The sequence below is a fragment of the Carassius gibelio genome, chromosome B24, assembly GCF_023724105.1.
Source record: "Carassius gibelio isolate Cgi1373 ecotype wild population from Czech Republic chromosome B24, carGib1.2-hapl.c, whole genome shotgun sequence".
In the NCBI taxonomy this organism is placed as follows: Eukaryota; Metazoa; Chordata; class Actinopteri; order Cypriniformes; family Cyprinidae; genus Carassius; species Carassius gibelio.
This window is the reverse complement of record NC_068419.1, coordinates 25,037,251-25,062,722: the sequence shown is the minus strand read 5'-3', so window position 1 is coordinate 25,062,722 and position 25,472 is coordinate 25,037,251. Positions and strand designations below refer to the sequence as shown.

Here is a 25,472-nt window from a genome sequence, read left to right as displayed (position 1 = left end):
GCAAACATGCATACTCAAATCGGATGAAGCGATACAGTGGTCCCCTAATTTATTAAGACATTTAAGTCACAGTTAAATTGTCATGAATGTTACTAAATGACTTACTGTTTGTTTGATGCCACTTAATTTAATTTAGTTATCCAATTCAGTGACATTTAGACAGTTTTGAATGTGATTTAAGAGTCTGCAGTACTTCTTGTTGCCACTATGTAGTGATGATCGTAGTTATGAACCACTGCTATAGTGTGTGAAAACCTCTCTCTAAAAATGGGTCTACACCGTTTTTATACAGTCTATAGTCTACACACAGGGATTTGTACAGTTACATAAGTAGTAATTTGTACTGCATGTGTTACTTGACTCATGGGATGACATAGTATGACTGAAGTAAATTTAATTTACAGGCAATGTACAAATATTGTGCTCTTTGCGGAGTAGTTTTTGCATGTCATTAAATGGAAGGATTTTTCTCCTCCAGTCATGGTGTGTGATATCACAATTACATATTTTACAGATTTAGTATGGTTATCAGTTGCAGGTCAATGGAAGGCATTTGTCTTTTTTAAATACAGAATAGTAGTTAAATAATTTAATTATTACATCAGGTTGCATTATATTAACTCTTAATATTGATCTGTACTTATAACTACATTTTACATAAATTGTCTCTTTTAAAGACCTTTGCAAAATGTAAATTTTAGTTTTTTAGTGCAAAGCAGCCATAACCATTAAAGACCAGCAAGATTTTATGTTTTGATTTGTGATTGCCCCTGTTGTAACTGCCCCCTGTGGGATAAAAAAAACAAAACAAAAAAAACACATTTTGCCATTTACTTTTTATTCTGAGTAGAAAAAAAGATAATGGCTGGTCTCAATAGGGTTATTGCCCTTATAAAAAAAAAAAAAAAAAAAACATTACTAGTAAATTGAAATTCTGATTTTCTAGAATTGTTACAACTGTCAAATCAGAAATAAATTCAAATCAAACTTGAGCTGAGCTGTATCTGTCCTGTCATGACATTAACAAAAGTCTTTTTTGTATCTTTATCATTTATTTTTAGATTTGGACCACATTTTCTCTCAGATTGGACCGCTGTATGGACTTGTTCATGATGAACTGTGAGTTATTGGCAACATGCAGTGCACTGGGTTATCTGGAAGGAGATGTTTACCACAAAGAACCGGACTGCCTTGGTAATGCTTAAACGTTTAAGTCAAACCTGCTTTACAGCAGGAATATCAGGAAAATATTTTATGCATTTTGTCTTCTAAATTATGTATTTTGAATATGATAATTGTATCCTATGACACACTCATCATGTTTGTGATTTATTTATTATAGAGAGTGTGAAGGACCTGATTCGATACTTGAGACATGAGGATGACACAAGAGACATCAGACAGCAGCTGGGAGCTGGACAGATACTTCAGAATGACCTATTACCCATCATCACCCAGCACACGCAGGACAAACTGCTCTTTGATGCCTGTATCAGGTGTTTAAGCTCATTGTTTTTTGATAAAATATTTCTGTATAAAATCTGTAAAATAGCTGCTATTCTAATAACAAATTATTACAACTATCAAGTTATGTAATGATCATGTTATAACACATAACTGTTTCAAATGCTTCTCAGGCTAATGGTTAACCTGACCCAGCCAGCACTGCTCTGCTTTGGAAAAGTTCCTGATGATCCAGCATTCCGACATCACTTCCTCCAAGTGATGTCATACCTTCAGGCCTATAAAGAGGTATAGAATCCCATTCACACAAAGGACAATAACTATATTAGCTTCTACACCAATGGTTCTCAAACTTTTATGGTAATTTCCCCATTTAACCCTCTGGAGTCTAAGGGTATTTTTGGGGCCTGGAGAAGTTTTGTCATGCCTTGATATTTGTGCTTTTTTCAGTTTCTTATAAATATCTAAATGGGTAAAGTCTAATATCACTGTAATCAGCACAAACTGGGCTATAATAATATGTGAAATGCATGCATGTACATGATTGTATTTTTGAGAAAAAAAATGTTATGCATGGTTAGTGAAAAACTAAAAATGTTAAGTCACTTGAATAAGGCAATAAACACATACATAAAATTGGTTGCCGGAAAAGTTGAGAACTGGAGCTTGTAGCCTAGAATTTTTCTTTCTAAATTATGTGAAAATCATCTTGTTTACTCATTCACAGAAAACAATATATTGATTTAAATTTTCTAAGACACTTTTTGTTGGTAAAAGTCATATGCGAGTAGGCGTCAACTATCATGAATATCATTGTGATTTACACCTGAGAAGACAAAGGCCTGCATAATGAGCTGCATAATGAGCCTCTCATTCAACTGTGCCACTCTGAGGGAGGATCCAGGACCTTTGAAAAAAAATATATATATTTTTTTTATTGTGCACCATGTCGACTATTAGTTTCAGTCCTACTGTTGAAGGTGAGTTGCAAGTTCACAATAGCATCTTTTGTGGGTGCACCCCATACTTTAAAAGCCACTTGTCTACACCAAGGCACCAAAATGTTTTGGTTATTATAAGCAAGCAAAAAATCATTTTGAAATTGATTCCAGCAATATTGTTCCTCTGGGCCATTATTATTATAGTTGTGGTATGGACTACTTACTGCTATTCTTTTCAGTTTATCTGCTATTCTTATCTTAAATTACTATAATAATTTTTTAAAACAATATCTTTGTTATAGTTATCCTTTGTATGAACAGGCCTTAACACATGAAAGCCTGAGGATATGCTCAATGCTAAGATGTTGCTAAAAATAACCTTTTTTGTTGAATTTGGTGTAATGAAATATTTATGCGGTTTAAGGTAAAAAAGACATAAAAAAACACACAAAAAACATTATTTTCCACATACTGTAAATTATTGTTTCTCCTCTATGTCTTGCCTCTCTGAAACGGTGCATCTTTTTAAAAAGCTCATAGGTCTGAAATGCGAGGTGTGCTCTGATTGGTCAGCTATCCAGTGCGTTGTCATTGGCTGGATACCTCAAGTGTTTGATGGAAATGTTATGCCCCTTGCCATACTGTGATGACGTGTCCCGATCAGACATCTGCACCACAAGAGAAAAACAATAAAACCCATTACAAACGAGCCATTTGTTACATCCGGTGGGGACTTAATTACAGATTATAGTGTTGCATGGCGCCGCGTAAACATATAACCACGTCTCCATTTGTGATTGGAGAAATGGCAAACAAGCTCTATACATTGCTCAGAATTCGCATTTGAATCATCAGTTGCAAATTCTTTAAATATAAACAAGATACTTAGGGACTGTGAATCAGAACAGCCGGCATTGTAGTCTACTCTTCCACACTGTAAAAAATATTACATGCTATCTGCTTAAAAAAATTATGGTAACAATATTACACGTATTATATTTAAGTAGATCTTAAGGTTGTTTTTTTTTTTGTGAAATTTACACAAATTAAGTAAAAATTCCTAAATTATTTAGTCTATGGCACAATAAATTTAATATAATTAGGGAAATGTGCTCATTTATTTTAAGTTTATTCTCAAAAGTCTGTGATTTTAAATGAGATCTGTTTGTATTTTGTTATTTTATACATTTACAAGACTGTATACAGCCAATCAGCTCAAATAGGAAAATACTTGAGAAATACTGGAAAGTACTGCACTAGCACTAGCAAGGCTACTGCTCATTAAACAATGTTTAATGCCTTAGAAGAGTAGTATCCATAACTACAAGCTCTACTCTTCTGCACAGTGGTAATGATTGCACTGTGCAATGGAAACTTCAATGTAAGAGAAACTCTTACAAATGTCAAATGTAACTGAACATTAAACATTAATAGATGCCTCCCTTCACTCAAAAACATTTAATTTCAAAATTTACTCTCCATATCCAGCCATATGCAAAGCATGCTGGGAACTAACAATCACCTATAAAATAAAACTGCAAAATTGAGCTAATTCACTTAAATTAAATAGGCAGCCTTCTTTCCTTAATTATTTTAGTTTAATCAGTTCCCCAATTCAAGCACCAAAACTGCTTAAGTCTCCTAAAACAAACTGAGGAAAACGCATCTCTTGGTTTTATTAGTAAAAAGTCCTCATTATTTTCTATACAACACTGAATCACAATTTCTTTAATGAAATCCACACATTATTTTTAATTACCACCTTAATTTTTTTGATGAAAATTACAAGACCCATGATTCATTTTTTACAGTGCAGGATCAGGAAACAGTCCTCCATAAAATGCATTACACACATCTGAATATTTGGGTTGAACTGTTCTGGAACAGTGTTGTAAATACAACTTTATCACTGATTTCTAGTCGTCTACTCTTTTTGAAGGCCAAATTAAGTAGTTTCAAAACAGCGTCACACACAGCGGGCTTGAGTGTGTGGCAGCAGACTAGAGAATGGGGCAGCCGGCACATTCGACAAAAGGAGCAGCCTGCAGTCACTGGGAAAGTACATCAACTTTGCGCTGTGGATTCCAGGATTGGCTTTCACCGTGGACAAAGCATCCAGCCTGGAGTCAACACATGTGGTTACCACAAGCTCCTTCATTGAATCTGCCAGCCGTGCTGTTCTCAAGCCTGCCACCCTTCACTCTAGCCTGCTGTGTGTGATGCTGTGTTTCATCGATAAAGCAAAAGTACTTCATTTGTCTTTCCAAAAGAAACCTGTTTCCGCCACAGAATAAAAAATAAATCTAAGTAATTGCGACTTTTTATCTCACAATTCTGACTTTATCGCGCAATTCTAGCTTATCAGAATTGTGAGTTATAAAGTCATAGTTGTGAGATAAAAACTCACAATTTTTACTTTTTGAGATAAAAATTTGCAGTTACCTTGCAATCGTTTTATTTTTATTTACTGGTGAAAACGGGCTTCCATAGTAAAGGGAGCACATGTTGCAAGATAAGATACTTGTCAGTGAGCTCAGGATCTGTTAAGCGGAAAATAAGAATGAAAAATTTTGCATTCAACCTGTGATAAGACTTTTTCATTTACTGTTCCCTCCTGGTGGAATGACCTGTCCAGCTCAATCATGCTTAATCATTTTCAAGAAACGGCTGAAAATACATATTTCATCTTCATTTGACCATCTAATCTAGAACTCTTTATTCTATTTATATTCTAACAACTTGTTTTATTTAAAAGGAAAATAGCCTTTAACTAGGGATGCATGATATATCGTCCACCATATCGATATCAGCCGATAAATGTAAATTTTTCTGTTATCGTTTTGGAACCAAGAGAATTTGGCTGAGATCAACGGATCCACACAACTAGCAGTTAAGTTCACTTGTGTATTTACAGTCTTTTGTGTAATTGTACATTGTAATAGTTTATATTATGCATATAAATCAGATTGTTGTGCCTATAGAGGATTAATAGCTCATCAGTTTACTGCTGATCATCTTTAGCTCCGCGCACGCAGCTCAAACAGAAGCTTACAACATTAACTGATTGAGATTGTCATATATATAACATTAAAATGAGAACACTATTATAATAAAACGTTATGAATTATTTCGGTTTGGTTTCCGTGTTTCAGCGCGTTGTTGCGGGAAGAGCCAAGAGCGCATCTACAACAGAAGTTAAACATTCAGATTAGCACTTAACTTAGTTTGAGTTCACGTGTGCATTTATTTTTGTATGTATATAATAGGGCTGCACGATTAATCTTATTTTAAACTTTATAACGATATCCACCTTTCTCGATTAATTAAAAATAATCGTCACTATATTGGCCGTCTCGTTATTTATCCTGAAACGTTGTTTTTAATTTGCCAAGTCTTCAATAGCGTTCATGCTTGTGGTTGCCAGATGTTAAGAGCTTTAAGCCTCAACGGAGCTTTTCTCCTTTAAAGATACACTTTCTGCCCTATGTTTTATTTAATTTGTGCAATCTGGTAACCCTGTGTGCGCTCACTGATGGCGGAACAAGCACTGATGATGAAAACATGCGAGTTTAGCGAAATCTCCACAGTGATATTCTGCTTACATTAAAGTGTCATATAGCCAGTGTGTGCTTTTTCGCAAGCTATTTGTTTAGCAGTATAGAATAATCGTTATTAAAGGGGGGAGTGGAATGCTATTTCATGCATACTGAGTTTCTTACACTGTTAAAGAGTTGGATTCCCATGCTAAACATGGACAAAGTTTCAAAAATTAAGTTGTATGTTTGAAGGAGTATTTCTGTTCCAAAAATACTACTTACCGCATGCGGTGAGTTTGTCACAAGTTTCGGAAAGTTTTTTACGAGTATGGCTCTGTGTGACGTTAGATGGAGCGGAATTTCCTTATAAGGGTCCTGAGGGCACGTCTGCCGGAAGAGCGCGCGCTCCCGTATAGCACAGCACTGAGAGCACAACAGACTTCACTGATCAGAATGAGAGCGTCGCGGAATGTCACAAAAGGAGTGTGTTTTTGGTTGCCAGGGCAAGACAACCCTGCAAAGATTACCAAAAGAAAAACAGCATTAAGGGACCAGTGGATGGAGTTTATTTTTACAGAGCATCAACGGAGCAGTGCGAGTGTTTTTGTTTGTTCCCTGCATTTCGAAGATGCTTGTTTTACAAACAAGGTCCAGTTTGACGCCGGATTTGCACATCGTTTATTTCTTAAGGATAATGCAGTCCCAACGAAAAAGGGTCACGATCGTGTGTTGGAACCGCATGCGGTGAGTAAAACTGCTTCAAATATCTCTGTGTTGTTAACTTAGCTATTAGCGTGTAAGCACATCAAGTAAACAACATGCGATGTTGTCATCAAACTGCACTTTCCACATGTACAGCTTAAAAAAAAAAAAAAGACGACAAAGTGGAACTTAGTCATTTTCCAAAACCGCTAAGCAAATATATACAGTTTCAGTACATACCACATAGAGACTGATTGCTGATGCTGCTCTTGTTCAATTTCAGCCTCTGGATCTGATTCTGGATCATAAATATACGCTGAATCTGACTGTTAGCCATGGTTTGTTTTGGTTGGTTTTGTCCTAACGGTGTCACAGCTTCCAGACGCGCTCAACGCAAAAGCCTACTGTTGCTCGTGATTCTTTAGCTCCGCCCACACGTCACGCCTCCAGTCGGTCATGTTTTTCCGGGAAAAATTGGTACAGACTATCTTTCTCTTATGAATATAATAAAACTAAAGACTTTTTGGAGTTATGAAGGATGCAGTACTACTCTATAGGTACTCAAGATTAACAGGATATTGAGTGAAAACGAGCATTTCACCCCCCCTTTAATAATCGTGATTAGGATTTTAATCAAAATAATCGTGATTATCATTTTAACCATTATCGTGCAGCCCTAGTATATAAGTTGTAATATTGTATTTATGTTTAATAAACATTAATAACTAAATTGGGAATGTCATAAAAACAATATTATAAAGAGAATATTACCGTAAAAAAAAGTTGTGAATTATTTGGTTTTATTTCCCGTGTTTCAGCACCTTTTTACAGGAAGAGCCAAGAGCATGTTCACGACATATCTGACTATTCGAGTTGCAATGCATTGCAATATTGGAAATCGCGTACTTCTGTTTTAAATCATGAAGTCGAGCCAGTAAATACCAACTGACGGTGGCATTGAGAAAATTGTAGAGAAAAGAGTAGTCTAAGCTAATAGGCTTTTTTTTTTTTTTTTTTCTCACAGGCTGAAAGTCACAGTGTGTCATTTATGCAGTGATGCACTATGGAATTGTTGCAAAGCAAATTAATTGTATTATTAATTCAATAATAAAATTAAGCTAATAATAAGAAAATACCAGAAAGTAACAGGTCTATAATAATTGGAAATGCTATTTCATGCATACTGAGTTTTTTACACTGTTAAAGAGTTGGATTCCCATGCTAAACATGGACAAAGTTTCAAAAATTAAGTTGTATGTTTGAAGGAGTATTTCTGTTCCAAAAATACTACTTACCGCATGCGGTGAGTTTGTCACAAGTTTCGGGAAGGTTTTTAACGAGTATGGCTCTGTGTGACGTTAGATGGAGCGGAATTTCCTTATAAGGGTCCTGAGGGCACGTCTGCCGGAAGAGCGCGCGCTCCCGTATAGCACAGCACTGAGAGCACAACAGACTTCACTGATCAGAACGAGAGCATCGCGGAATAATAAGAAAATACCAGAAAGTAACAGGTCTATAATAATTGGAAATGCCAAATACTCATAATAATGACAATATTTAATGATTTTGACTATCGCTATATTTTTTTTTACACAATGTTGTCCGGTAACTTTTTTCCATTATTTAAGCAGTATTTTATTTATTTGTAAGGCTGCTTTATGTTTGATTTATGTTGAAGCATTTAATGCCTTTTAATGGTGAGACTTTTTTGGTAATCAGGCTCTGAAAAATTATGTAAAAATGTGGATTTACATCTATCGGCCAACATATTGGTTATCAGCTTTCATATTTAAAGAATTATCGGTATCGGCTAAAAAATGTCATATCGTTACATTCCTACCTTTAACACTAGCATTCTTTATTCTTTCTACGTTTTCTTTAAATTTATTATAATGACCTTCTAACATATGCATTTATTAGTTTTATTTTTATTTAAAATGAGGCTCTAACACTAGAATTCTCAATTCTTTTTTTGTTGCGTAAGCTAGCTTACATTATGGGAACCCAATGTAAAATGCCATGCGTGCTTAATGTCCACACATATATTCCCAAGGGCATGTGCCCGGGTTATGCATAATAGTGGGTAAATCTGGACCAATGAACTTGGGTCTGAGAATATAATATGACAAAGGACATGGGTGCTTATCACAGTATAACAGTCAGGAACGACATGAGTCTGCCTGAACTGCATAAAAGCAAGGCTAACATCAGTTGGACATCTGAGCCAGATGCACAGATATGATAGTAGAATTACATTCAGGGCGGACCTATGTCAGCCTGATCTGTTAGTCTTAGACCCGTGCTAGCAGAACGCTCATAAAACACTGCACGATGCTGAGTTGGGCATATCGGTGGATATTACACCTAGACTGACAACGTCTAACCTTCAAGGCAGGAACCTTCCAGGTTATAGAACCTTATGTATGTAGATGGGGAGGCCCAGCCTGCCATCATACAAATGTCTTGGAGTGAAACTCCACTGGGCCATGCCCATGAGGATGCCATGCTTCTTGTGGAATGAGCTCTAATTCCCAGTGGGCAGCAAAGAACCTAAGACTTACAAGCCAGAGGGATAATGTCAACTATCCACCCGGATAGGTTCTGTTTCGAGGTGGTTAGCCTCTTAGTGCGGCCACCAAAAGAGCTTCTCTGACTGTCTGAAAGCAGAAGACCGTCCGACATATATACTCAGCACCCTGAGCGGGCAGAGGAGGTTCACATCGCCCTCACTATCAGATCTTGGAAAAGCTGACAGTGAAATGATTTGTGCGCTGAACGGAATGGAAGGCACTTTGGGGACATAACCGTGTCTCGGTTTGAGAATGACTTTAGAGTCGTTAAGTCAGAACTCCATACACGTAGCACTCACAGAGAGCATGTGCAGGTCACCCGCTCACTTGACTGAGGTGAGAGCCACAAGGAGAGCGGTCTTAAATTAAAGATACCGCAAATCCACGGACTGCAGCGGTTCGAAGGGGCCGCCCTTCATAGCGTCCAGGACTGTGGAGAGGTCCCAGAACGGAGCCAGAGGGGCCAGGGAGAGGGATTAATCTCCTAGCATCTCTCAAGAAATTAATGATGAGATCGTTCCTTCCCAGTGGCTGGGCAAGCATAGACAAATGTTGATATGGGGACCTGCCCTTCTCCAAACAGCTCCTTTAGGAAGGAGAGAATTTCCACAATGCTACAGTCCATGCACCAGCCGGAAAACACTGACCACTTTGAAGGGTAAAGTCTTCTAGTAGAAAGTGCTCTCGCCTGTGTAATAGTTTTCAACACTGCCTCTGAGAGGTCCGTGGGTACCCATTGATGGCCCAGACGTGCATTGCCCATAAGTCGCCCCTGGGTTGAGACCGGAATCGGACGTGGGGTTGTGCTCACTAGCTGCATCAGCTCTGGAAACCAAACCTTGTTCCTCCAGAGCGGTGCCACGAGGAGCACAGAGTTCTACCTGACTCGCTTGATCACCTATGGTAACAGTGCGAGCGGGAAAAACGCATAGAGCGGGCGGCTGGCCCATGAAAAATGCTGGGCAGTGCTACTTTTTCTGACCACATGCCTGTGTTATTCGAGATTTCTTGTTTCTGTTGTCCTAAACCATGTGCTCCTGCTCGTCGCTGTCGCTCATTTAACTCTTTAACTGCAGAACGGTTTACTGATGTTTTTAAAAGCACAAATATGGCATTCTCAGTGTCCACTCAGCATTATAATACTGATGAGTTAACATCATTGTTTTATGCTTCTTGTCAGAATGCACTGGACATTGTTGCCCCTTTCAGGACTATTCGTGCTAAGCCAAAATCTGAACCGTGGCTAAATGACATTACCCGTGCTGCTAGGCATGAGTGCAGGAGAGCGGAACGCCAGTGGAAAAAAGATAGGCTGCGGGTTTCGTCTGAGATCTTGAAAGACAGCTTGTTTAAATATAAAAAAACTGTAAAAATGGAAAAGTCAAGGTATTTCTCAAATGTCATCGCAAATAATTCTCATAAACCTTGTGTTCTGTTCAACACTATTAATTCTGTTTTAAATACATCTCAACAAATGAGTTTGGAATTTTCCAAAGAAACATGTGAAAACTTTTTGCAGTTTTTAAATGACAAGATTGTGACTGTTAGAGCCAATATTGTTCACCCTTGTGCTGATATGTCTTCTTTCTCTGTGTGCTCCTTTGTTTTTAATCAGTTTGAGCCAGTGTCTCTTGCTTGTTTAAAAGACATATATTGACAAAATGAATCCATCTGTTTGTCCCACAGACATTATTTCCCCAGATTTCCTAAAAAAGGTTTTTGAAACCCTTGGCCCTAAAATACTAATGATTGTAAATAGTAGTCTCATTCATGGAGTTGTACCCCTACATTTTAAACATGCAATAGTGGAACCACTGATGAAAAAACCCGACCTGGATTCATCGGTTCTTGTTAATTTTAGGCCCATTTCGAAACTCCTGTTTCTTTCCAAAATATCGGAAAAAGTTGTTTTTAAACTAGGGCCGGGACTTTAACGCGTTAATTGAGATTAATTAATTACACAAAAAATAACGCGTTAATTAAGATTAATTAATTACAGAAAAAAATTTCCCGCATTTTTTATAATTTATTTTTGCACCGCGGAACGTTTCTCACTGGATGAGTTTCGGCGGGACCGATAATACTGGAGCACCAACTAGCGTTCGCATATCACCCAAGGGGCAAGGAACTCGACCGGAAGTTGAAGTCGGGTGGGGGCTGCCATCTTTTAGCAGAACTTCACTTGCGTTAGCATTCCCATTGACTCCCATTCATTTTGGCGTCACTTTGACAGCGAATAACTTTACATCTGAGGCGTTTAAAGACTCCGTTTGTCCATTATTTATTTCTAAAGATACACGACAATGTATAAAGGGCTCCATTACCTTCTATGTTACATTATGGCCCCGTATAAACAGTTTTTGTAAAAAATAGGCTAACGATTGCGTCATAACCACTCGGCTCTCTGTCGCATTACCGTAGAGACAGGAGGAGAAGCTCGCAAGCAATTAACTTAATATGGCGTACTGGCGTTACATTTTAAAATACTATACAAAATAATTAATCAGAATACTTACTCCTGCTCACTCACGCCAAAGAACTCCCCGCTCAAGCTCGCCGTCTCTGCAAGATTAACGATGGCAGTTTGAACGCACAGCCACTTAGAAGATTTACATCTGGCAGAAAGGTTGCTGACGTCGTCAAGCTTCGTTTGAGTCTGCGCGTCAGAAACGGAAGTGCTAAAAACGCTAAAACTGGGCTTCATTTGTCTCAATTGAGTTCCAATGGGGTCGCTGTGTCCATTTCTTTTACTGTCTATGATATCACCGCAGCACATGATCGAACCTCAAGTATCACCTCAACGCAAAACATATAGCAGCTAGCGTGGACTTTACACTTTATGTTGAACTATGTATTATTTTGTTGGTGCAACAGTTTATGTTGAACTCTTTATTGTTTTGGCCAAGGTTATTGAGAGTTGGACTTAGTATGTTATGGCCTCTGAAGCAACAGAGAGATGTTTTCTAATAGTCAGTGTTTCCAATGTTCTGAATGTAATTGACAGTATTGTGTTTACTTTAAAAAAACACTTTACAGAAGGTTCCAGCACCTATAAGCTTCCTGAATTTCTGAAATGTTCTATTTCTAAATTGTTTCTAAATATGCTATTGCTACACTTCATGGCAAAAATTGCACTTGTCTGCTAAACTTGGGTGAACAATAATAAACAATATTTTGTTGCTTAAGCTTATGTATTCAGTCATTATTCAATGGTATACTATAAATCCATGTGAAAAAAAATGACTTCTCACTGTTCTCAGGTCAAATATTTATATGCGATTAAAATGCGATTAATTTCGATTAATTAATTACAAAGCCTCTAATTAATTAGATTAATTTTTTTAATCGAGTCCCGGCCCTATTTTAAACAATTACTGTCCTTTCTAGACTTGGATGGTTTGCAATAAATTTATCAATCTGGTTTTAAATCACTTCACAGCACAGAAACGGCCCTGTTAAAAATGTATAATTATTTATTATTGGCCACTGACACAGGTAACTATGCTGTTAGATCTTACTGCTGCTTTTGACACCATAGATCACAATATACTGATCTCTCGTCTTGAGCATTGTGTTGGTGTAAAGGGTGCCGCGTAACAAAGGTTTAGATCTTATCTGGGTGAAAGAACTTTCTCTGTACGTCTTGGGGAATTTGTGTATTCTACTGCATCTCTTGTATGTGGAGTCCCTCAGGGTTCCATTCTTGGACCAATTTTATTTTCTTTATATATATTATCTTTAGGGTCCATATTTACGAAACATGGCATCTCGTTTCACTGTTATGCAGATGACTCGCAACTCTATCTGCCTTTGAAACGAAACAATACAAACTCTATAGCCCCTTTGTTGAGATGTCTTGATTATTGAGATGTTGAGAAGCCTAGATTGCCTCCAATTTCTTAAAGTTCAATGAAGATAAAACTGAAATCATTTTGTTTCGACCTGGTGGTACCATCAATAGTGTTTTTATCAGTTTAGGCAATTATCTAAAGTCAGTGTCATTTGTATCTTTTACTGATTTTGAGAAGGTCATCCATGCTTTTATATCAACCCGCCTAGACTATTGTAATAGTCTCTATGTAGTCATTTGTGAGGCATCTCTAACACGTTTGAAGAGGGTACAAAACGCGGCTGCAAGTTTATTAACAGGGACACGCAAACAAGACCACATTACACCTATATTAGCTTCCCTTCACTAGTTACCAGTTCGTTTTAAAATTGATTTCAAGATTTTACTTTTAGTTTATAATTCATTTAAATAACACTGCTCCTAAATACCTCTCAGATCTATTACAGCCATATGCTCCATTCAGAGCACTTAGGTCTGCTTGGCAACTGCTTTTAGTCTCCCCCAATGCAAGATTAAAGCGCAGAGGTGACCGTGCCTTTGCAGTAGCGGCCCTGAAACTCTGGAATAATTTACCTTTGTACATTAGGCTGGCACCTTCACTTGCTGTTTTTAAATTACATTTAAAAACATATTTGTATAGTACAGCATATAACAAAGTATGAGAGTTACCTGTTAGGAGTTCTCTTTAAGTGTGTGTTATAAATCATTATTGTATGTATTGCATATTTTATTGTGGTGTGATTTTTTTTTTTAAGATTTACTGTTTATTTTATATTGTATGTGCATCACTTTGGTGAACACCTGCTGTTTTAAAAAGGTGCTCTATAAATAAACTTTGACTTGACTTGAATATATTGATTTAAATGTTCTAAGACACTTTTTGTTGGTAAAAGTCATATGCGAGTAGGCGTCAACTATCATGAATAAAGGCCTGCATAATGAGCTGCATAATGAGCCTTTAAGTCAGCTTGTGTCACTGAGAGGGAAGAGTTGTCATTCATTCGCTGTAAAAGAATTGACCTCAACTAAGCAAGCCAGAGGCGACAGCGGCAAGGAACCAGAACCTCATCTGTGACAGAATGGAGAAAAAAACCTTGGGAGAAACCAGGCTCAGTCGGGGGGCAAGTTCTCCTCTGACCAGGCAAAATCAGCAGTTCAATTTCAGGCTGCAGCAAAGTCAGATTGTGCAGAAGAATCGTCTGTTTCCTGTGGTCGTCTGAGACAAGGTCTTTACAGGGGATCTGTATCTGGGGCTCTAGTTGTCCTGGTCTATCTGTCTGTCTTTCAGGGCTGTAGAGGTCCTTGCAATATTTTGTAACAAGAGCTCATTCAAATACTGAGGTGCTAAACCATTCAGGGCTTCATAAGTAATAGCAAAATTTTAAAATCTGTACGATGTTTGATAGGGAGTTAGTGCAGTGTTGAAAGGACCGGGCTAATATGGTCATACTTTCTGGTTCTAGTAACAACTCTTGCTGCTGCATTTTGGACTAGCTGTAGTTTTTTTTATTAAGCATGCAGAACAACCACCCAATTAAGCATTACAGTAATCTAACCTTGAGGTCATAAATGCATGGATTAACATTTCTGCATTCGACATGGCCGTAATTTAGATATATTTTTGAGATGTAAAAATGCAGTTTTACAAATGCTAGAAACGTGGCTTTCTAAGGAAAGATTGCAATCAAATAGCACACCTAGGTTCCTAACTGATGATGAAGAATTGACAGAGCAGCCATCACGTCTTAGACCGTGTTCTAGGTTATTACAAGCAGAGTTTTTAGGTCCTATAATTAACACCTGTTTTTTTCCAGAATTTGGCAGTAAGAAATTACTCCTCATCCAGTTTTTTTATATTGACTATGCGTTCCATTTCATCAAATTGGTGTGTTTCACTGAGCCGCAAAGAAATGGAGATAATGCACTTCCATTAATACCAACAAAGTGTTCAAGTCTATGCAAAAGAATGCTGTGGTCAATCGTGTCAAACGCAGCACTAAGATCCAATAGAACTAATATAGAGATACAACCACGATCAGATGATAAGAGCAGGTCATTTGTAACTCTAAGGAGGGCAGTCTCAGTACTATGATACGGTCCAAATCCTGACTGGAAATCCTCACATATACCAATATATATATATTTTTTTACTGTGTTTACCCTATATATTTTTAAACATCAAAGTTATTTTGTGTTTTCAGGCATTTGCAGATGAGAAGATCTTTACTGTGCTGAGTGAAACGCTCTACAACCTTCTACAGCTGGTGAGGATCAAATCTATGTGAGATGGTATGATTTATTAGAAATATGTTTTGAGATTCTTCCTGTTTTTTTTTTTCTTTCTTAGGACTGGGAGCAAAGAGCCGAGGAGGATAATTTACTGATCGAGAGAATTTTGCTGCTGGTCAGAAATGTGTTGCATGTCCCTGCAGACCCATATGAGGAAAAGGTAAGAGTTTTAAGACTAAAATATTCATGGGTAGGCATGGGCCAGTTACCGGTTTCAAGGCATATCGCAATTTGAAAATTTTGCGGTTTCAAAACCACTAATATTTTCCATTTGTACCATTCCTGCGGTAGGGTTCTGCCAATAGGGCGATAGAATCGTGTATCGACGATAGGCAGAGATATCGACGATAGCAGATGTCTCTGTTGATAGTCAAGGTGATATTAGGCTCATTCTCCTATTAATATACTCAATTATGATAATACCTATTTTTTTTTTTTTTTATTAGGCAACCTATTATAATTCGGCTATCAAACTGCCCAACTATTTCACTTCAGCACTGCATTTCACACACACACAAACACACACACACACACACACACACACACACACACACACACACACACACACACACAAAAGAGGATTAGAGCCTGTAGTTGTAATTGATAGACAAGGGTCAATTTTCACAAAATCAGAACCCCGAAGGAATTTTGTGATTATTTATATTGTACAACATTTCTAGGGGTATTAAGGTGTGCTGAATCCAAATCTGCTGTATATGAAGCTCAAAAGTGTCCCAAAATACCTCAAAATTAAGAAATTCAAAATGGCCGCCACCACCAGGCTGAAGTCTATGTTTCTGTGTATCTTTTTGACTAAACAAGGTACAAACATGAAATAAATGTGCTTTTGTAAGTTTTCCTACATGGGCAATTCAATGCCATATTCAGATTTAAGATAACTTAGCAGATTTAACTGCTTAGATATTGCAAAAATGTTTGTTTTTAACTATGGACTATTATTAACTAATTCATAATTAAGTTATTATTATTATTATTATTATTATTATTACTATTATTGTTGATATTACCAGGCTACATTTACTTTGTATTTTGTTTTCAGGTCAAAAGTACAAACAAATAAAGTTACAAAAATTTACAACCTTTAATTAAATGTTCATAGGTTTTCACACATGGGGAATTTAACATCCTGTCCTGATCAAGATCAAGTATCAATAATCAGCTTGAAAATCACACAAGTATAGAGAAAAAGGTGGTCATTAGTGATGAAGTTGTCGACCAAATAAGATAGAAAAGCAGGAAGATCCATGGGTCATGGTGATATTTATTGACCTATATGCCAGTAGAAGTTACAGTGACAGCTTATTCGCAGTCCTCTTCAATGTTCTGGCAAGTGTTGTCAAGTTTTCTGCAGTTACATGTGTCTATACATTCCAAGCGACTCTTTTTGAATAATAGAAGATTAGAATGGATAGATTACAACCAGTACAAGAACAGGTAAATTGGAATACTCTACCAGTCTATCATATTTGTACATTCTTGTACACAATTATCAACATTAGCCAATTCCCTATACACATACCTGCAGCTGCAGCGTTGGCTGAGGCATCTCTTGGTACACCCACATGAAGTGAACTCCCTGCAGGCTTTAGGCATAGGTGGCAGAGACATTAGCTGTGGCACTAATTGACCTTCCTTGTGCATCCATCCCATTTCATCCACTGGAGGAAGATCAGGATGTGGCAGAAGAGCTTGGTTCCAGATAGTCGCTTGATAGTGTGAACGCATGATATGACCTTTGCAAAACAACTTCACTCTTGCTTTGTTGCATGTATCAACCTCGGGCACACCATACATCTTACAGATTAATTTCTCTGTTGAATTCAGAATATCTTCTGTGAGAGGGCCATTCCCAAGGCCAGTAAGATCTGTGTGATATTGCTCAAACACCTGCCAGGCTGTTTTCTTTCCATGACCGCTAAACTGAGACACACTATCACAGCCAGTGATGGCATGGAAGGCAATGCGTGTGTCCAATTGATCATCACAAAGTAACTTGCGAATGTCATGTACTGGAAAATACTTTGGATCCTTTGATGTCCCAGCTTTCATGTAGAGATGGGTACATCAAATTCTGTCATGATGTGCTAGAAGTAGAAGACGCTCGTCTGTGTCATGCACTGACTCCACTATTGTGTCCATTGGAGCCTGAATGCAGTGCAAAATCAGTCGTGTATCAGCCTCCTCATGGTCAGCACTCAGAGAGGAGATTTCAAGTTCTGGATCTGATGACTTGACAGTGGTTGCTTCAGCAAACCCACCTGATACTACAACCACTGGCTCATATTCTGGGCTGTGTTCTATCAGATGGTTTGAGAGTAGTTGAGCGAGATCTGCTTTGTTCTCTTCCAGTGCCATGAAGCTTGACCAGTCTGCTGGAAGTGGAACAGAGTAATTCACTATCTCGCTGTATACTGGTCGGTGGCGCTGTTTACGTTTCTTTCTTGTGCCTGTTTTGATGGATTCGTCATGGTACCTGTCGAAGACTACATCAACCCTATTGTACTTCTCCACCATCTTCAACACTGTGTCAGCAAACCTGTTGGTATAGTGGCCGAATGTTGTGATGTTAGGTGGCTTCCCAAGTCCCATTACAAGTGCTTGGCCATCAATAATAAAGCAGCTGGGTTCCTGAAGGGGCACATCTGCAGGGGTTTGGATATGTTTTGTCAGTATATTTGCTAAAACAGATTTGTTGGTGGAATGTAGACTGCTGTTAGTTGCAGCCAGAGATGGCGGGATGGGCATGAGTTCATGCTGGAGAATATTTTCCAGGTCTACCTTTCGACCTGCTCTGTAAAGCTGTGATGAGCCTTTGTAGAATCTGCCTGTCCACTTTGATGGTTTTGCTTGTTCTTGGAAAGTTGCACGCCTTCATACAAAGAGGCAAACGTTTTGGCTTTGTTCTTTCGAATGGGTGACTTCAGATCCAAGTGCTGGTCACTATCTGGAGTATCACACAGACGTTTGTCCACAAACACTTTCATTTGTGCCTGTCCAAGGTGTTCTGCACCAAGCAGAGATTGTTGAATCTGGGGTGTGACCATGTCCTTGTTGATTATGTTCTTGAGTGTGTCACCACCATCTTGAAATACACTGTGCTCTTTTAATGATTGACATATTCAGCTTTCATCCAAATCATCTCTTTCCATTCTACTCTTTGTGCACTCTGTGTGTGTGTACTCATAGTCTTCATCATCTGTTGTCAGTCTCAGCATCACTGTTGTCTGAGAAGCTATGACTGTTCTCAGATTATACGACAGTGTCCATCTACTGAGGGATGTTGGTATCCTGGTGATACCTTCTAGGCCTGCACTCTTTTTTCCTGTAGCGTTTAGCCACTCTGTACTTTGATCCGCTGAAACCTGATTGAAGCGTCGATCACTGCGTTTTACTACAAAGTTGCCTGCCTTAAACTCAAGGAGGATTTCCTTTGGGAGAGCAGACATCTCAGCCAGGTACACAGTACCCCATCTGGCGTAGTTGATATGATTGTACCTGAAGAAGAAGGGCAGCATACGTTTGAAAGCATACTGGTGGAGTTCCAACAATCCATCACGTTGCGCTCTTGTGAAACAGAGTAGGATGCTGACCATAGTCATATAGTCCCACCAGAATGCAGCATTCGGGTCATCTACTCCAAGTGGTGCAGAAAACTCTTTCATGGGCTGCTGGAATCGGTCTTTGGTCAGTTTGTTGACCATTTGTGGGATGTGATCAGCATCTATGGACTGGCAGAGATCTGCGAGTTCAACTCTGTTTAACATCAACCTCATCCAGATATGTGTAAAGCTGTGGGAGTAGTAGTTGCCAAAGAGCCTGCAGGGTAAGCTTGTGGGTCCTCATAGAACGTGCATACCCCTTTCCTGCCATGACATGCTGAGCAGCATTTGCTCCCAGAAGATCACACTTGACCAATAGCGCCCTCAGGCCAGAATCAACCATGTGTTGTCCTATCACACCCAGGGAGTTCATGGCAATGTGAAGGCCTCCAAGGCAAGGTATAAGCACGTCCTTGTATTCTTCTACTGACCACTTCAGTTCTAGCAACTTCGGAAAAAAAGCCTCATCCACTGTCAGAATGACATGCTGTTGTTCCATTGATTTGGAGACATGGAGCTCTTGCTTGATGACTGTGTTCAGTGTATAAAGTTCAGATGCAGAAGCCTGGATGATAGGTAGGTACCCTACTGTAGTTTTCTTTGGGTTGACTGTACTTGCCTTTTGATTATACAATGTCCAGGAAGACTTTGTTTTTGAGATGTCCTGGACATGAAAAAGGCCATATCTGTAGCTTGTGCTTTCTGTGCTGCGGGACATTATTCAGATGACTGTGTGAAACAGTCTTCTGCTAATACACCACTGATTGGCGGCTCTGTAATTCCTCTCTTTGGTGCAGGTATGATATCAGTCATTGCCTTGGAAATGTTGAGAGTGTCTGACCTGGAGTAAAGATCAACTCCTTCAAGGAGATCCCCTTCAGGTAGACACGTTGCCAGGCAGCCACTTGAGTGGCATGGAATGTCCCTTTTCCATCCAGAGTGTATTCGTTGATGTCAAGAAGCCTGGATGATAGGTAGGTACCCTACTGTAGTTTTCTTTGGGTTGACTGTACTTGCCTTTTGATTATACAATGTCCAGGAAGACTTTGTTTTTGATATGTCCTGGACATGAAAAAGGCCATATCTGTAGCTTGTGCTTTCTGTGCTGCGGGACATTATTCAGATGACTGTGTGAAACAGTCTTCTGCTAATACACCACTGATTGGCGGCTCTGTAATTCCTCTCTTTGGTGCAGGTATGATATCAGTCATTGCCTTGGAAATGTTGAGAGTGTCTGACCTGGAGTAAAGATCAACTCCTTCAAGGAGATCCCCTTCAGGTAGACCACGTTGCCAGGCAGCCACTTGAGTGGCATGGAATGTCCCTTTTCCATCCAGAGTGTATTCGTTGATGTCAACATTGTCCGCTGAAAAATGAACAAAGCGACCCTTTACCAGATTTTGTAGAACAACGGCACCATCATCCCCCATGGTCTCCAAGGTCGTCTTAGTTCAGTGTCAAGTTTTATTACCTCACGGTAACTCGTAACATGACCTGCCTGGTGAAACATGTTCACCAACTCCTTCGAACGTGTAGCTTGATGAAGGGTACAGGCCAGTCCAATGTGCTTCGGAGTGAGGAACTTGTCTCCACTAGCTGTGTACATAAGATCCTTTGCAATGCTGAGGACTCTAAGCTGTTGTTTGGCTGTGTTCTTATCATAATCTTCAATGTCATCCTCCAGCAGGCACTGACCACCTAGTAACCATTCTAATCACACCGGTGTGATCGTACACTCCAGGGACCAGCCTAGACTGATCACACCGGTGTGATCGTACGTGCGAAAGGGTTAAATTAAATAAATTTTAAGTCTTTCCTCCAATCAGTCAGTGTAAAAGCAAGTGTGTTAAGTTTACTGACTTTTACCTCAAAACAAAATACAAACTAAGTAAAAGTAGCCTGATAATATTAATAATAATAAATTAATAGTTCATAGTTAAAACAACAATTTTTGCAATATCTAAGCCGTTTCTTCACATGACACCTCCAATCTGAATATGGCATTGAATTGCCCATGTAGGAAACTTACAAAAACACATTTATTTCATGTTTGTACCTTGTTTAGTCAAAAAGTACAATGAAAAATAAATTTCAGCCTGGTGGCGGCGGCCATTTTGAATTTCTTAATTTTGAGGCATTTTGGGACACTTTTGAGCTTCATATACAGCAGATTTGGATTCAGCACCCCTTAATACTCCTAGAAATGTTGTATAATATAAATAATCACAAAATGCCTCCAGCACTTTAAATAAGCACTTTTTCAGAAATTCTGCCTAGACTATGAGAAAGGAATAGATTTTACCTGAGCCTGTTCCTCCATTAATTTCTTTAGTTCGTCTGAAAAGTCATGATTATCAAAACGTGAAAAAAAGGTGATCAATGCTTCAGATAACTCACTATCATTTGTATACATTGGCAATTGGACTGATTTTTTTGTGTTTTTTGCAACCCTATGATTCTTTTCACCCCATCACATGCTACCTTCAGGTTGTTACTGCCCAGTCTTTCCTCTATCTTATTTTTATATTGCAATTTAGCCTTCTTGATTTCTGCTCGGACCTCCTTTGTTGCCTCCCTAATTTCATGCTCATTCCCGTTATGAAAGCACTATGATTTTTCATTAATACTTGTTTCAATGAGCTAGTGACCCATGGCTTATTATTTGCATACACTTTGACAAGTTTTTTGGGAATAATAGAATCCACACAAAAAGAAATATAGCAACATACAGCATCAACAACCTCATCAATATCCGAAGCAGAGTCAATGAAAACAGACCAATCGATGCAGTCAAAACAACCTTGTAATTTCAGAACAGACTCTTCGTCCCAGATCTCAATCTCTCTAGTTTTAACTTCCCCCCTTTTGAGTATAGGTCTGTACACCGGGATGAGATTTAATAGTACAGTGATCCGAAGATCCTATGGGAGCCAGAGGGGAGACCTTGTATGCCTCCTTAATTGAACCATAGCATTTGTCCAGTTTTATTTTTTCTAGTTGAACATGTGACATATTGATAAAAATTGAGGGATTTACTCAGTTTGCATTTATTAAAATCCCCCATAAGCAGACATGGGGCATCCGGGGAAAGAGATTGAAGTCTTTGAGTCACTTTACGAATTATATCGGCAGCAGTTTGTGTTTTTGTTTGGGGTGAATATATATTACAGTCACAGATATCTGGGGAAATTCTCTCGTGAGATAGAACAGACGAACGGAGATGGAAAGCAGTTCGATGTCAGGAGTGCATATCTTTTCCCTGACGGTGATGTTGCTACGCCACCGCTGGTTTATATACACACTCCCCCCCCACCCTGAGATTTCCCCGTAACTTCAGAGTCTCTATCTATCCTAACAGGCGCCCCAAAGCCGCCGATCGATAAGTCCGTGTCGCTGTCTTTAGACGACAGCCACGTCTCACTGAAGGCCATAATACAGGCATTCCTGTATTCCTGTAGATAGTTGGAATTTGCTTGTAGTTCATCGATCTTATTTCTGAGTGACTGAGCATTTGCAAATATTATTGAAGGGAGAGGAATACGTCGTATTTTTTGTTGTTTTAACCGGAGTCGTACGCCACCTCTCTTTCCTCGCTTCCTCTCTTTATGAGAGTTTTTGCAACCATTTCCAGGAGACCTACGCCTAGAGATCTTGGCTAGAATATCTTCAGATACAAGCGGGTCCCAGTATATATGTCCCATAAGCGGATTGTCCCATCGCATCAAACATTCCCGAGAGTATGTCCTTACCGGCTCACGTTGCTGGCTGTGTTCGCCTTGGACATAATAAATCCATAAAGTCCATAAGATGACAACGTAGTATATCTCCATGGCGACTGCTTAAATGAACAATCGTATCTAGTCCATTTCCATCAAACAACGTCAAAAACAGAAAACTTGAGCACTTTTTGACAAACAAACGCAGACAACAACACACCTGCTGCTGGTCGCTACAAGAGCAGCGCCCCCTCCTCCAGATAGAAACACAGATGATACATGGCTGTGGATACACAGTCCAGGAAGATGCAGGTGAGTGAAGGATCCGAAGTGCGTGATGAGTTGCCAGCAGGAGAGGGTGACACAGGAACTGAGGTAGAGCGAGCCGAGAGGTAAGTGATGATCCGATTGTGATATGCGATTAATGGACGGGGTTCCGGGGAGACACGGACATCCAAAACGCAGAAACACACAAGAGAGCAAAACATCAGACGAGTAAAAGGAAACAACGCTCTGACAAACTCAAGACCCTAGACAGGATTAATGAGTGACAGCTATTGCTGATGACAATTAGCGGTGACACCCACAAGAAACAATCAGTGCTGACGAGTAACACCGACTTCACCCACATAGTGAAAAACCCCGAGATCACGGTTTACCAGCCGTGACAGTACCCCCCCCCCCCCCTTCCTAGGAACGCCTCCTGGAGTTCCCAGAAGGGCCTACCTGCTGATTGTAATCATCATTAAGGGAGTGATCCAGTATGTCCCTAGCAGGTACCAACTCCTCTCCTCCGGACCTTAACCTTCCCAGTCCACCGAGTACTGGAATCCTTGTCCCCTCTGTCTCGAGTCCAGAATCTGATTTACCGAATAAGTTGGCTCCCTATCTACGAGATGTGGTGGTGGGGGAACTGGGGTAGGCGGATTAATATGTGAATAAAACACGGGTGTAATTTTGGACACATGGAAGGCGGGATGAATCCTCCTGTACGCAGGAGGTAGTTTGAGGTGGACTGTCACCGGACTGATGATCTTGGTTACAGGAAACGAGCAAAAACATTTTGGAGCTAATTTATTAGAAACGGAGCGGAGCGGAAGGATGTCAGTAGATAGCCACACTTTTTGACCCACGACGTATACGGGAGGCTTTGACCTGTGGCCATCAGCCTTGGCCTTATTGCGCTCCCTCATCTGGAGCAGAGTCTCACGGGCTCTGTTCCTGGTGCGGTGTCACCTCTGGACAAATGTGTGATTGGAGAAGACCGCGCCTTCAGACTCCAGACTAGGAAAAACATGTGGCTGGTAACCTGAGCTACACTGAAACGGAGAGAGGCCTGTGGCTGACACTGGTAATGAGCTGTGAGCGTACTCCACCATAGAGAGTTGTTGGCTCCAGGAAGAAGGATTCTTAGAGACTAAACATCGCAATGTTCTCTTTAAATCCTGGTTGGCTCGCTCAGATTGCCCGTTACTCTGAGGGTGATAACCCAAAGACAAAAATTTGGATTCAAATTGGGATCCCCTGTCAGAAACCACGTCTACCTGGAGGCCAGTACAAACATCACAAGGGATTTATCATTAACATTTGTTTCTCTGGATAATGTTCTATGAAGTACCATTACTTCAAACGAGTTATACTTGAAGCCTGCCTTCTGAGAAATCCTGAGAACGTTGTTATAAATTGAAGCAACACCAGCTTTGGATTTTGGACACTGCTCATGATTATAACAGTAATCTTGGGGGGTAGACACATTTAAAATAATGTAATCATCAGGTTTTAGCCAGGTTTCTTTCGTAGAAAGGGACCTGATATTTAATAAGCCAAGCTTTATCATTTGTTTATCCGTATTGCATCTGTTTTTTATTTTTTGAACCTCAATTAAATTGTTACTCTTAAATTGGTTTGGATATTTTTTTGTGTTTTCTAGTTTGGGGAACAGACACTGTTCTCTATAGTGTGATATCTAGATTAAAGATTCTCCATGTGCTGGAAATTAACTTATGTGACGTGAGGCGTCTAGCAGCTGGTCGGTTTAGCCAGTCTGTCTGCTTCCTGACCTGGGCCCCAGTTATTCAAGTATAAACTCTAAGACTACGTGCCAGATTTCTAGAGAGTAGAGTGGCACCAGCCCAGGAGGGATGAAGACCATCTCTTTTCAACAGGTCAGGTCTGCCCCAAAAGCTCATCCAATTGTCTATGAAACCTATGTTATTCTTCGGGGACCACTTAGACATCCAGCCACTGAGTAATGACAATCTGCTATGTAGGGCTGAAACGATTCCTCGAGTAACTCGATTACAAAAAATCATCGAGGCAAATTCCTCTGCCTCGAAGCCTCTTTTAATTTATTTTAAATCTCAAATCAGGTTCTTTGGCAATGATTTTTTTAATGTGACAACGCGTTTAAGTCACCCACAAAGCAGAAGGAGACACAAGCTCTGCGTCCGAAGTCGCATACTTCAAGGAGTCAGCAGTGTTTTGATTTGAGGGCGCGGGCAAACGTAAAGAGAACGTCGTGGCATGTGTCCATTGCAAGATAGAGCTGGCATACCACAACTAGGGCCCTATGATTTCCGCGATGCAGAAAACACGGAGGGAATCGCGGAATCTAGTCATAAAAACGGAATTTACAGTTTAACGCGGAATGGCAAGGAATTTGCCAAATTTTAAATGAATTCATCAAAAATAGCTCATTGCACTTACATCAAATCACGATATGGACCGGTTAAAGACTGTTGTTCAGCAGAATGTACATAGACTACTACTAAAAAAAAAATCTTA

At 39.4% G+C, this 25,472-nt stretch overlaps 2 protein-coding genes across 2 annotated transcripts in view; one reads left to right on the top strand and one right to left on the bottom strand.

The window, feature by feature from the left end:
• The window catches only part of LOC128012867 (cerebellin-2-like), a 636,721-nt gene that overhangs the window by 290,767 nt on the left and 320,482 nt on the right, over window positions 1-25,472 (bottom strand). The window lies entirely within an intron of this gene.
• Window positions 836-15,602, top strand: LOC128012866 (protein timeless homolog). Its single transcript, XM_052595438.1, has 5 exons — window positions 836-1,194; window positions 1,343-1,496; window positions 1,638-1,752; window positions 15,265-15,327; window positions 15,411-15,602. Exons 1-5 carry the CDS (start codon window positions 1,098-1,100, stop codon window positions 15,585-15,587), a joined length of 606 nt encoding a protein of 201 aa, XP_052451398.1. The 5' UTR covers window positions 836-1,097; the 3' UTR covers window positions 15,588-15,602.